A 14,406-nucleotide genomic window follows, 5' to 3' on the forward strand; every position below is an offset into this window, starting at 1 on the left:
CCATGTGTAGCTGCTCCAGGAACAATGGGAGGCATGGTGTGGAATAGGGATACTTGCCTGTGCACTGATTTAAGCCCCTGTAAGCAGTGCATGGACAACATCCCCTGCCCATTTCTGCCCCCCCCCCAAACAAACATCTGCCACAAAGAACACAGCCAATGCTGGTGAGGGGGATGGCTGGATAAAACCCTGCTGTGGTGCCTCCTCAATATACTCCTCTGCAGCTCTCTTCTTCTGCAGCAGAATTGAAATAAACTTCTCCAAGGGGGAACTTAGTATCTGGTAGCAGCTCAGAATTCCCACCACATATTTGGTTTAGATTTTATTTTAAAAAATATGTATAAAGGTAAAATTAATCCAAGCTTAAACAGGAGACTTACAAATTATGCATAGTTACAAAAAGTAAATACTCTGTTATGGGGATGGGCTCTGTACAGTTTGAAAAAGAGTTCTGAGCAGGGATCATTATCCAAATAGATTAAAAAAAACAAGGAAAATAAAAGGATATTAAGTCAAAATAGTCATCCAAAGCGCTACAGGCCAAGAAGCAACTCCAACAATGGTGGTGAGAGCAGGGCATGAACCCAGGAGTTCAACCACTACGCTCAGACATTATCCACTGAGACAAGTGAGAGGGAAGAAAGTATGTTGAAGCAGAGCAGCGAGCTGCTGACACACACTAAAATGAAAATAGCAAAAACAGCAGGGCACAAACTAAGGGGGTTCTACATCACACTAACCACTGCTCTATCTCCTGCCCAAAAGTTCAACTTATTTAAATCATCTGTGAATGTCAAAATGAAAGTCAGTCACGTGATATGTAAATTCGCTCCACACACAAGTCTCTCAATATTCGAGAAGAGTTACTTTCAATTAGCATTCACACTGATGTTTAAAGTTTTACTCAATCCAAAACCCTAGACTGCTGTTAGAAGGTAAATTCCTGCTGATACCAGTGCCCTGGTACCTCATGACTGGGTCCCACAATTTATGTCTTACACTTTGACCCTTCCATGAAAGCCTCCCACAGCAAATATCAGGCACCATCTTGAATCCGACTGGTGTTGATACCCTGGACCAGATGTGCTTCGAACTCTCTGATCCACCCATCAACCAAATTCCTTTCCAGTGCTACAAATAGTGCCAAAGTGAAAAAAATTTGGTACACATGTTAAATTTTCTTTGTTTTTGTTGTTTTGAATGGATCTTATTTGTTGGTTTCTGTTTAGAGCTAAGAAAACTGAGTTTTCAAATTTTATTGCCGTTTGATCTCATATAAACAAAGACACCTGTGTCTTACGTCATTGGAAATGGAAATTAACCTTAGTCAAATAGTCACAATACGTGTATTGAAGACACTCTCTTACATATCCGTGGCATAAAATGGAAATAATAAGGAACAACAAAGTTTTTGATTTGATTTTATTTATTTTAATCTCAAAGCGGTTATTTTTAGTTATTCCTATAATGCATTTTGTTTGTCTTTCCTTATGTGGCCAAAAGTTCAACTTGTTTGAATAAGCTAAGAACTTCAAAATGGAAATTAGTGTCTGTCACATAAATTGTGACCGTCCTTGTGTCTCCCATTCCCAAAAAAGAGAGCTACATTCTAGGGAATTAAACCAGTTAAAGTAAGCATAAGCGTAAACCAGCCGAAAGCATAAGAAGTGAACCAAATTTTTAAAGAATTATCATCAGATTTCCATGCCAATTTTAAGGTAAGAGTTCTAAATAAATAGAAAAACATAAAAAAAAATAATAATAAAAAGGATTTTTGTATTTTGCACTGTTTGTGGAAGTGTGGAAGTGTGACTATGTAAAGATTAAGTGATCTTTCATTAATAGTTGTTTTGAATGTTATCCAGTTTGCCTTTAAATAATGAGAAACATTTAAAAGAAATCAAATTAGATTTTATGGGTATATCTCTACATTGTTTCGATAAACAACTTAAACAAATCTGTTTTGATTTCATTCAATTGCATTTGCAATATATTTTGTGCATATTACAAGAAATATTTTGCCTGTGGAATTCATTTGAAATATTTGGCAGAAAATTCACTCCATAGTGAAGTGCCATTGTCAGTGAAAATGTGAAGCCTTTGTGTACTGTAAATCATCATTTTGGGTAGATGTTTATCAGCATGATTTGGAAACACTGACACTGAACTGCTCAACAGCAAGTGATAGACAGATTATATTTAAATATGTTAGTTTAATATATAGTTTAACATATTATACATATTTCTTTTGACTCCACAGCAACATGAAGCAGAAGCATTTGGTCTTGTGTCTAACTAGTGAGTGTCAATTTTTGCTTATGAATAATTTATTAATGAAACTTTTTTGTGTGAATTCAAACATATAACAATGCCGGTTTTAACACACACGCACACAGAGCAATTGTCTTTCCATTCTGAAAGTGTCTTGTATCATTCTAAGACAACACACAATACTGGGAATTAAAAACAAAAATGCATTTTACTTGTTTAATTTACTCGGATACTTGTTCTCTCTTCTTTTCATTCTGCGCTCTTCCTTCTAAGTTGTGCACTTGCGATATCAAAAATCTCAAGAAGAACTTTATGCCAATTAGGGGCTTGATAAAAGTTTCTATTGATTGGTCCACTGGTTCTCGAACAACAGCCCTTCTCTAGCCAAAAAATAAGAAGTGGGTGACATCACTGACACGCGACTCTGCCGTTTAGTGTCCCAGCTGTCTTGAGCAAGTGAAGAGGTGGGCGATTCCACGCAGCTGCATGCAATCTATAGAAATTTATCTTGGACATTTGATTGCTACGCTTTTAATGATTCTTAAATGTTTGTGTATAGTAGTATCATGTCAAACGTCCTGGTAGTACGCTAAATAGTATTTCAGTGATCTGGACAAGTTCCTCATTATACCATCATTAGCATCATAGCATACCGTTATTATTGCTGAAACAGTAGAGTTGTGCTTTAGTAGTGCTAAGCTCATGTGTTCAGTTTAATCTAACTGATGAAATGTATACCTTTAATGCAGTGTCAGTTGCTTTATGTTTACTAGATAGAATATTCAAAGGTGGTTTCTGCAGAATCTCATCTCTGTATTAACCTAGACTTTCAATCAGAGTCCTGCAGCACCACTTCCACAAGCTCAGGTCAGTCAGATGCAGGGTTAGGGGCAGCAGGATCAGAGACTGACACATTCAAGCCCTGATCAGGACATGGCCAAATGCATGCTGGTGGTACAATGAAGCATAGATAACCCATGCCACATTATCAAGGTGACAGTTAATAAAAGCTAAATTTGTTGAGGTTGATAGTTTTAAATACACAGTATCTAAAAGTCTTCTGTATTTTTGCTTTATGACATTTTACTCCTTATTATTAGATTGTTAAATATTTCTCCAGCATTTTCTGGAGGCAGACAGCCTGTGGAAACAAAAGAATAAACACTGATTCCAGGTCACAAGGAAAGACAAAAGAGTAGAGTACTGTTCTTACAGATACTATATGTACTTGTTTGGATGGTAACTACATTTTTTTTGCATAATGTTTTATAAGTATTTGAATCCACACCTTTATTTCTGCACATTGCAGTACTTTTATTGCTGCAGTAAACCCTAACTCTATGTCGAGGGCTGTTACTACTATAGTTCTGTGCTATGTTTAAAAAAAGAACAAAAATAAACTTAATCAATGCCAGAGAGTGAGAAAGAGCTGTTCATTCATATTATTACAATGGCTTCTTGTCCGATGAAATAATGAAAAACTGTCCACTCAAAATAACACTTTAAACTTTAATTTATTTTATAATATAATCTCATCCAAAGTCTTGGGATGGCGAGTTTGGATAAATGGCTGTCCACAGCATACACTCTGGGAGTACAACCCCAGCACCCTGCTCCTCTAGGAAGAAAGCAATGTCATTAACTTTATCCATTGTGAAGCTCTTGAAATTGATTGCATTTAGCTGCGCAGAATCGTCTATCTCCTCACTTGCTCAAAACAGGGCATCTACTTTTTGATGACTGGCTAAAAAAGGGCCATAGGTTGAGAACTAGTGGACCAATCTATAAAGACTTTTACCCTGCCACTAATTTGCATAAAGTTCTACTTGTGATTTTTTGAATCACAAATGAGCAACTTGGAAATGAGAGCAAAGTAAATTGCAGAGAGAGCAAGCATCCGAGTAAATTATGCAAGGAAAATACAATTTTGTTTTTAATTCCTAGAATTTTTTAAATGTTATTTTTGTTTTGTTGTTGTTATTTTTAGTTTTGTTGTAATTTAAAATTACACAATACACATTGCCTGGCCAAAAAATCTTTTGCCTTTGTTATGCAATGTCACAACATTTACTGCCATCCAGAGTTGCATTAACTTCTCGCCAAGATCCTGTATTCATTATGGAAGAGTCTGATGACTGTGTAGTCTTCTCCAGCACATCTCAAAGATTCTCAATGGATTTAAGACATACACTCTGTAGTGTCCAATTCATGTGTGAAAACGATGTCTTATGCTCCCTGAACCACTTGTTTGTAATTTGAACCCGATGAATCCTGGCATTGTGGAATATGCCAGTGCTAACAAGGAAGAAAAAAACCACTGATGGAAAAACTTGGTCATTCAGTATATTTAAGTAGTCAGCTGACCTCATTTTAAAGATAACATTGCTGAACTTAGACATGACCTACTGAATTAACTCCAGATCATAGCTCTGCCCCCACAGGCTTCTATAGGCACAAGACATGATGAGTGCATCTGGACTCATCAGACCATATGACTTTTTTCCTATACGCCAGAGTCCAATCTTTATGCTCCTAGCATACAGTAAACATATACATAAAATATGACAAAAATACACTGTCTAGTCAATTTAGCAATATTTTAAACTGTAATTCTTCTTCTGGATTTGCATAGGGCCTGCAGATCCGAAGTATACAATGACAATAAAATGAAATCATGTAAATGTTCACTTTTTAGTTTGACCTGGATGATTAAATTATTATTTCTAGTTTTATCAATGCCACAAACTGAACAACAAGATTATATTGTAAAATTAAGCTCTTACAAATTATGCTTTTACGTACATACCAATACAAATTTATTATAATGTAAATATCTTAATATACTGTTACTGCTATAAAATGTCACCAACAGGTTTATTCCCAGTTGCTATCTCAATCCTTGGAGACATCCCACACAAATATGACCTGATCATGACACCGAAGTCATGGCCAGATGCACAGAATTACTGCAGGACAATGTACAGTGACCTGGCAACAGTCATAAGTGATAGTGATTGGCTAAGATTGAACAAAGAAGCAGCAAGCAAAGGTCTGGCAGCATCAGCCTGGGTCGGAGTATATGATGATTATACTAGCTGGTGCTGGTCCCTAAATGACCTTCGACTGAAGGATGTCCGTTATACAAGTTGGAATAGTGGACAGCCTAATAACGCTTTGTCAATAGAAGCATGTGTTATGTTATCTACATCTGGTAAATGGTTTGATACATATTGCAAATTTCTTAGAGCCTTCATATGCTACAATGGTGAGTCAATATCCTGACTTTAATTTGCTTGATTTTGGACTAATGACTGCTTTTTAAAATGATTTTGGACCTTACTATTTTAAGGTTGCTACCTTGTAAGTATAAGAAAACAAAATATTTCAGTTATTGAACTGCAAACAGTAATGAATGTTTTATTGGGATCAAATTTTTTGGAAGGAGATGCAAACAGTGTTTACAATTTTATATTCATTCTTCCTGTTTCACAGATAGTTTCAGCGGCGCTGACAAGTTCATTGGCATCAAAAGTCTAGTGACCTGGCCTGAAGCTCAGGCTTACTGCCGAACATATCACACAGACTTGGCCAGCTCTCTTAACAGCTCGGACCAAATCATCTTAACACAGATAAGAAATATCCAGGGTGACTCCTGGGTTGGCCTATACAGAGATACTTGGAAGTGGTCGGATGGCACCACCAATTTAAAGTTTGCTTGGGCTACTGGACAACCAGATAATTCTGAGAGAATTATGGGGTCCTGTGGATCAGTTAATAACGGATTTTTCGGTGATGAACCTTGCACCAACCTGCACTATTTCTTCTGTCACACCAGTGAGTATTTTGTTTTTGATGGAAGAAATTATGTTCAAATTAGGACACAATTTACTCCATTGTGGTGCAAAAGTCAATATTAATTTAATAATTTTACCACACTTAAACAAATAAGTGTTTTCTGTGCCATAAACGTATTCTTATTCTTCTGATGCATTCTTATATATAAGTGTATCTAAAAAAAATTAGAATATCAAGGAAACATTCATTTGTTTCCACAATTTATTACAAACATTGAATCTTTCATATATTTTAGATTTATTACTCATGAACTGAAATATTTCAAGCCTTTTTTCTTTTAATTTAGATAATTATAGTTTACAACTCATAAAAATCAAAAATCAAGTATTTCAAAATATTAGAATATTTCATAAGATAATCAAAGAAATAATTTGTAATACAGAAAATCCAGAAAAATGTAATATTTGCTTGGAGCTCCTTTTGTACAAGTTACTGCATCAGTGCTGGGTGGCATGGAGGTGATCAGCTTGTGGCACTGCTAAGGTGTAATGGAAGCCCAGGTTGCTTTGATAGTGAACCTTCAGCTCATCTGTATTGCAAAGTTTGGTGTCCCTAATCTTCCTCTTGACACTACCCCATAGACTCAGCCTCTGTCCAATCCTTGTGAAACTGCTGAATCGGCTTTGCTTGACAATCTTCGCAAGGCTACCGTCATCCCGGTTGGCTGTACAACTTTTCCAACCACACTTCCCTTCCAATCAACTTGAATATGCTTTGATACAGCACTCTGTAAACAGCCAGCCCTTTCAACGAGGATCTTCTGTGCTTACCATCCTTATAGAGGGTGTCAATGAGTGTATTTTGGACAAACATCAAGTCAGCAGTCTTCCCCATGATTGTGTAGTATGTACTGAACCTGACTGGAAGATTTGTGGTTTTTATACTGCATAAAAAGTGATTTGCTCAAAGTGGTAATGAAATATTCTAATGTTTTGAGATACACTTTTTCAATGTTTTTGAGCTGAAGGCCACAATTATTAAAAAATAAAATAAAAAGAACACTTGGAACTTTTCAGTTTACACCTAAAATCTATAATAACGCACTTTTCATTTCCTAATGTAACTTGCAAAAAATAATGAACTTTTCTATGATATTCTAATTTTTTGAGATGCACCTATATATATATAAATTAATATGTGTGTGTGTGTGTGTGTGTTTTCCACAGTTCCACCAATGAGGACTTACATAAAATTGCAGTTGAAGTCTAATGGAAATGTGTTTGATCCTGCTCTGCAGTCATCTATTTTAGAACTGGTGAGTCACAGAATGTCACTGAAATTGTGTTAAGATACCTAATGCATTTCGTACTTTTCACCACCTCAAATATCTGTTATATTCAAGGAGTTTGCTCCTTTTTGCTTGCTATATTTATGTTCTTGATGTCCATATGTGGGAGTTTTATGAAAGACAGCAGCTTACACTACAAATCCTGAGACACAAAATGTAGTAAATAATCAGTAGCAGAGTCGGCCACAGACAACCAGTCCAACCAGGCTAACAACACAAAATCGTGATCCAAAAGGCGAGAAGTAAAAGGCACAATGGTCAATAAGGTGAAAACATACAGCATAGAGAGTAGAATGCTTTGTTTGGCAAGCAAACAGACAATACATAACAACGACGCGTTTCAAACACATGGTGTAAATACGGGGAAACAGGAAATGACCAGATAGAAAGTGACATAATCAGTATTTGGTCGAGGGCTCCCTCTGGCGGTTGGTAAGATGCACTGCCGTTGTTGTTTTAAGCCCTAGCGCATAGTCGTCCAACGGGAAAATAGCCAGCATCAAATTTAACTCATTAACAGTTTAATTTCAATTCCACACAAACCTAGGCTAAATAGTTTTTCATGCAGAATGTCAAACAGTCTGTATGTGGTTAATGTAAATCAACACCATTTTGATTTTGGGCAATAAAAGATTTGTCCACACGGTGGAAGCAGAGTCAAGGCAAATAATGAACTGTTTAGATGAAGAGTGTAAGGCTAGGTACTCCCTTATCTCATTTATAACAAATTTCTGTAATTAATGAATGCTTCTTTAATTAATGAACTATTAAGTAACTAAGTAAAATAGACTTGTAGATAATTGAGATAATTTAGTAGGTCCTTCTTTAAGTTGTTTTTTGTTCTTTATTTGTCACTTGTCATTTATAAGACTCATTAATGGTTTAATTTCAAATCCAGATAAACCTGGGCTAAACAGTTTGTCATGCAGGAGTAAATGTATGCGGTAAAACTACAACTAAAGCTGAAAAAGGTCCTGCTTGTCATTAACCTGTTGCTGTCACTGAGGGGGCTTTATATCAAATCTTAAAAGCAGGTGGTTCAGCAGAAATACTAGGAGGTTCAGCACAAATAAGGTTACATGCTTAACTCATTGAGCAGTGCAGAGCAGATTACACCAAGGCAACACAAAGGCACTGGCAAAATCAATACACTTTCATACAATATGAAGCGACAATATCAAGTATCCAAGGTATGAAGGGTGCATCACATCTGCCTCTCTTCTTACCTCTCTTCTGGGACTTTCCTAACAAAAACTATGGATGACCAAAAAAGTCCAAATATAAGACCATTAACCATGATAATAAATGTTAAAGCTTTTTATGCTACTTTCATAAACAAACTGCTGCTAGTCCATAGTAATCACAATAATTTCTTGTAAAGTTAAATATACATTGAGTTATTATAGCAATAAAAATGTGTTTATTGGTATCGAGTTATTAAAGCCTGATTCTGTTCTTTAGATTAAGCAAAAACTTGAACAAAGGGGAATGCTGGAGGCCACCAAAGTGACCTGGAGGGTGCAGCCAGATGGGAACATCTTTCACAAGAAAAAAGCACCACCTGTAATATCTGAATGCTTAACTGGTGTTTAACAGAACTGTTCATTTAAAGCTTAAATACCATTAGCTGCAATTAAACTGTAATCTTAAGGAAAATAGAAAAATACCTATAACAATCAAACAAGCATTTTTTCCAATGTAAAATTTTACACTACTATATAACTGTAAAACTACATAACCATATGGGTGTTCTGCAATTTCTGTGGAGTCTGTAGAGGTCTTATTTAAACTGCAGTTGAGACCTGTAAACTGTGAGAACCAAACAAAGCATTATAAACATTGTACCCTGTTTATATCAAACACTCTTATATATTGTGTGCTTAAAGATAATATATTAAGTTCATTTTACTGCCTATATTATTGAGACTATATTTATTGAGAAATAACTCCAGAATGTCATACAGTTTGTATGTGGTTAATGCAAATCAACACAATTTTTATTTTGTGCAAAAAAGATTTGTCCACAAGGTGGAAGCAGAGTCAATGCAAATAATGAACTGATTCGATGAAGACTGGAAGAACACTGGGGTGGTTTTCCCAAAATGTTTATATTGTATTCATAAGGATTTTTTAAATGAATGAATGTTTCAAAATAAATAAATAAATAATAAAAGTAAAGTAAAATACACTTAGATAATTTAGTAGGTCATTTATCATCATCACCCCACTTCATTTCAGCCACTCACTGTTATGAGAGCTAAAGCAGATATTCCATAGAGAGATAACGACTCATGCCTGGAGGTTAACCCTCCAAATAATAATTTCCTAACAAAAGTTCATAATTACAGTCAAATCATTTTTCTCCATTTATCTAAATTCAAAATAAATACATAAATTAGAAATTTTCACCTGATTTATAAAAAGAGCTATGCTCCAAAAGAAAATTCTAATTCACAAATTCATATTTAGTCGAATAATTCATGTTTTGCATGCAACTGCCCACAAGTAGCATAATGAGTAGTCTTTCACTTATCCTAGTTAGAAATGCACACCGGGTTGTATTCACTAAGAAGATTGAGCTTAGTGAAGCACTGTGCTGCCACAGTTGTTTGAGGATTTAGGGGACTAATGATAGAGGAGAGGGGTACTTGATGGTAGACTGGTTAAAGCCCCAGTAATCAGTGAATAGTCATTCATTGTCTATACCCGCTTATTCCTAGGACCACGGGGGTCTGCTGGAGCCTATCCCAGCGCACATAGGGCAAAAGGCAGGGGTACACCCTGGACAGGTCGCCACTCCATCACAGGGCCACACAACCGGGCAATTTAGAATTACCAATCAACCTAATGTACATGTTTTTGGACTGTGGGAGGAAACCGGAGTAAACCCACACAGGCACGGGGTGAACATGCAAACTCCACACAGAAAGACCCCAGCCTGTTCCACCCCCAGGATTCGAACCCAGCACCTTCTTGCTGTGAGGCAACAGTGCTAACCACTAAGCCACCATGCTACCACAAATAAGAAACCTGTTGATGCAGGTGATGTAGAAGGCCAGATGTACCCCTGCTGGAGCACCTCGTCAATGGACTCTTTCATAGCCCTTTGTTCAGCGGATGACATGGGGTAAATTTGTCACAGCAAGCGGCAAGGAGATGGATTTATACCAGCCTGGTGCTCAGAAGGCAGGTAGAAGCATGGCTGTGTCTCAAGGATTTTGAGTGAGATAGATGCTAGCATGACTGTAGTCCTATGAACAGAGTGGTTCTAGTATTGTTTTTAATTGACTCTATCACCACCAATGGGTCAAATGTGGGCCTATTTTGGAAATACATTTATGGTTATAACATTTGATGCATGAGTCCAAACTGTAAAAAGCCAGACGTTCCTAGATTCATTTGGGTTTCCTCCCACACTGTAAAAGCAATTTCTATAAAAAGCACAGACGCCAGCAATCTACTATAATTTTACTTTACAGGTTATTACTGTGGAAATGAAATACAGTATATTTCTGTATTTTTTCAATTTACAGTAAAATACTGGCAGCACAGACGCCAGCAATCTATTGTAATTTTAGAGTATTTATACTGTGGATTATTTTACAGCATTTTTCTGCAAAATGTAAATGTCGTATAATACTGTGATTATATCAGTTACCAGTAACAGTGTGGTTCATTTATAATACAATAACCTAAAATTTAAATCTTCAATCTTCGGTTAATAGTAGAACACTAATTTCTGGTCTACACAAATCTGCATAAAATACACGATACTAAACAATAAACACTTCAGAAAGGATGTAAATCAAAATAAAACTTTATTTAAATGGGTAGAGTCAACAAATAGAAAAGCAAATTATGTCAAGTAACAAGCCAGAAAAACAAATTTCAGGTACAAAACAACTCCAAAAAAAGGCAATAAAAAATTACGGGCTACCCCTCAACAACATGACTAACCTTACTGACCCTTACTGAGAATTACATGAAACATTACAGATTTTAACATTTAACATTATTATATTAAGAATATAATATATACATTATTATATTAAGAACTCACATAAAACATATACAACATTTTGGTAAAAAAAAAAAACTTTTTTTCTTCTAACTGAGAGATGGATCCCTTTTGTATCATAACTTCTAAAACAAATTATACATTTTTTAAATGGTTTTTTTTAAAGAACCTTTTAAGAACCGTTTTGTGGCAACATGTGTCTGTGAGACAGAAACAAGAGAGAGCTCACTGACCTATATAAAGTCCCATTCAAAGTCAACAAGGTTCCTTAGTAGTGTGGAGACACATAAATTGGAATATTTCTTCTGGACAATCCTCCCTGTCTTCTTTGAGACCTTCTTTCCCCACATGGCTTTGATCCTCTCTCGGGACTGATACCAATGAAGCGCCTGAAATTAGAATAGTCAGACACGGAATGAGTGATTATTAGGAACACCTTGTAATTGGTAAATGGTTGTTTTGGTTTTTAAACATTTTATATGTGAGTACTGCCAAAGGCATCCGGCAGAATTTCTGAATATACCACGTGTCATTTGTATTTTTCTTTGCAAGCAACATAAGATGTTTTTAACATAAGATGGTGTGAAGGAAATTCCATACTTTAGAGTCAAATCAAGAGTCAAGAAGCTTTATTGTCATTTCAACCAAATATACAGAGCAGTGCAGGACATAGTGAAATGACACAACACTTCTCCAGGACCATGATGCTACAAAAAGACACTAAAATATAAAAGAAAACACAGCTAAGGACAGAAAAAGTAATTTTTTTGACATAACCAAATAAAATAATGCATGTGTGCGACCTAGTGCAGACAGTACCAGAGAACAGACAGTGCAAATAGACAGAGCAGGACAGAAGACACACTTGTCATGTATGATAGTGTGTGTGTGTATGGTAGTGTGTGTGTATGATAGTGTGTGTGTGTATGGTAGTGTGTGTGTATGGTAGTGTGTGTGTATGATAGTGTGTGTGTATGATAGTGTGTGTGTATGATAGTGTGTGTGTATGGTAGTGTGTGTGTATGATAGTGTGTGTGTATGATAGTGTGTGTGTATGATAGTGTGTGTGTATGGTAGTGTGTGTGTATGATAGTGTGTGTGTATGGTAGTGTGTGTGTATGGTAGTGTGCGTGTATGATAGTGTGTGTGTATGATAGTGTGTGTGTATGGTAGTGTGTGTGTATGGTAGTGTGTGTGTATGGTAGTGTGTGTGTATGATAGTGTGTGTGTGTATGATAGTGTGTGTGTGTATGGTAGTGTGTGTGTATGATAGTGTGTGTGTATGGTAGTGTGTGTGTATGGTAGTGTGTGTGTATGATAGTGTGTGTGTATGATAGTGTGTGTGTGTATGATAGTGTGTGTGTGTATGGTAGTGTGTGTGTATGGTAGTGTGTGTGTATGATAGTGTGTGTGTATGGTAGTGTGTGTGTATGATAGTGTGTGTGTATGGTAGTGTGTGTGTATGATAGTGTGTGTGTATGGTAGTGTGTGTGTATGATAGTGTGTGTGTATGGTAGTGTGTGTGTATGGTAGTGTGTGTGTATGATAGTGTGTGTGTATGATAGTGTGTGTGTGTATGATAGTGTGTGTGTATGATAGTGTGTGTGTGTATGGTAGTGTGTGTGTGTGTATGATAGTGTGTGTGTATGATAGTGTGTGTGTGTATGGTAGTGTGTGTGTATGGTAGTGTGTGTGTATGATAGTGTGTGTGTATGATAGTGTGTGTGTGTATGGTAGTGTGCGTGTATGATAGTGTGCGTGTATGATAGTGTGTGTGTATGATAGTGTGTGTGTATGATAGTGTGTGTGTATGATAGTGTGTGTGTGTATGATAGTGTGTGTGTGTATGATAGTGTGTGTGTATGATAGTGTGTGTGTATGATAGTGTGTGTGTATGGTAGTGTGTGTGTATGGTAGTGTGTGTGTATGATAGTGTGTGTGTATGGTAGTGTGTGTGTATGGTAGTGTGCGTGTATGATAGTGTGTGTGTATGATAGTGTGTGTGTATGGTAGTGTGTGTGTATGGTAGTGTGTGTGTATGGTAGTGTGTGTGTATGATAGTGTGTGTGTATGATAGTGTGTGTGTGTATGATAGTGTGTGTGTGTATGGTAGTGTGTGTGTATGATAGTGTGTGTGTATGGTAGTGTGTGTGTATGGTAGTGTGTGTGTATGATAGTGTGTGTGTATGATAGTGTGTGTGTGTATGATAGTGTGTGTGTGTATGGTAGTGTGTGTGTATGGTAGTGTGTGTGTATGATAGTGTGTGTGTATGGTAGTGTGTGTGTATGATAGTGTGTGTGTATGATAGTGTGTGTGTGTATGATAGTGTGCGTGTATGATAGTGTGTGTGTATGGTAGTGTGTGTGTATGATAGTGTGTGTGTATGGTAGTGTGTGTGTATGATAGTGTGTGTGTATGATAGTGTGTGTGTGTATGGTAGTGTGTGTGTATGATAGTGTGTGTGTGTGTGTATGGTAGTGTGCTTGTATGGTAGTGTGTGTGTATGATAGTGTGCGCGTGTATGGTACTGTGCGTGTATGATAGTGTGTGTGTGTATGGTAGTGTGTGTGTGTGTATGGTAGTGTGTGTGTATGATAGTGTGTGTGTGTATGGTAGTGTGTGTGTATGGTAGTGTGCGTGTATGATAGTGTGTGTGTGTATGGTAGTGTGCGTGTATGATAGTGTGCATGTATGATAGTGTGTGTGTATGATAGTGTGTGTGTATGATAGTGTGTGTGTGTATGATAGTGTGTGTGTGTATGATAGTGTGTGTGTATGATAGTGTGTGTGTATGATAGTGTGTGTGTGTATGATAGTGTGTGTGTGTATGGTAGTGTGTGTGTATGGTAGTGTGCGTGTATGATAGTGTGTGTGTGTATGGTAGTGTGTGTGTATGGTAGTGTGTGTGTATGGTAGTATGTGTGTATGGTAGTGTGTGTATATGGTAGTGTGTGTGTATGATAGTGTGTGTGT

At 36.7% G+C, this 14,406-nt stretch overlaps 1 protein-coding gene across 2 annotated transcripts; it reads left to right on the forward strand.

Moving 5' to 3' along the window:
* The first annotated feature begins 1,541 nt into the window (after positions 1 to 1,541).
* On the forward strand, positions 1,542 to 10,870 carry LOC131348942 (macrophage mannose receptor 1-like). Of its 2 annotated transcripts, none has more exons than XM_058384191.1 (6): positions 1,542 to 1,718; positions 2,261 to 2,298; positions 5,144 to 5,536; positions 5,764 to 6,105; positions 7,293 to 7,381; positions 10,135 to 10,870. In XM_058384191.1, exons 1-6 carry the CDS (start codon positions 1,705 to 1,707, stop codon positions 10,408 to 10,410), a joined length of 1,152 nt encoding a protein of 383 aa, XP_058240174.1. In that variant the 5' UTR covers positions 1,542 to 1,704; the 3' UTR covers positions 10,411 to 10,870. The 2 variants fall into 2 exon arrangements, with proteins under 2 accessions (XP_058240174.1, XP_058240175.1); XM_058384192.1 differs by lacking the exon at positions 10,135 to 10,870 and adding an exon at positions 8,876 to 9,497 and having other exon boundaries at positions 1,561 to 1,718.
* Positions 10,871 to 14,406: the final 3,536 nt, after the last annotated feature.

Source organism: Hemibagrus wyckioides, linkage group LG29 (assembly GCF_019097595.1).
Source record: "Hemibagrus wyckioides isolate EC202008001 linkage group LG29, SWU_Hwy_1.0, whole genome shotgun sequence".
NCBI classification, from domain to species: Eukaryota; Metazoa; Chordata; class Actinopteri; order Siluriformes; family Bagridae; genus Hemibagrus; species Hemibagrus wyckioides.

Coding starts and splice junctions, on each gene's coding strand:
- LOC131348942 (XM_058384191.1), top strand. Junction 2,299..5,143: donor TTTGGTCTTGTGTCTAACTA/GTGAGTGTCAAT, acceptor TGTCACCAACAG/GTTTATTCCCAGTTGCTATC. Junction 6,106..7,292: donor CTATTTCTTCTGTCACACCA/GTGAGTATTTTG, acceptor TGTTTTCCACAG/TTCCACCAATGAGGACTTAC.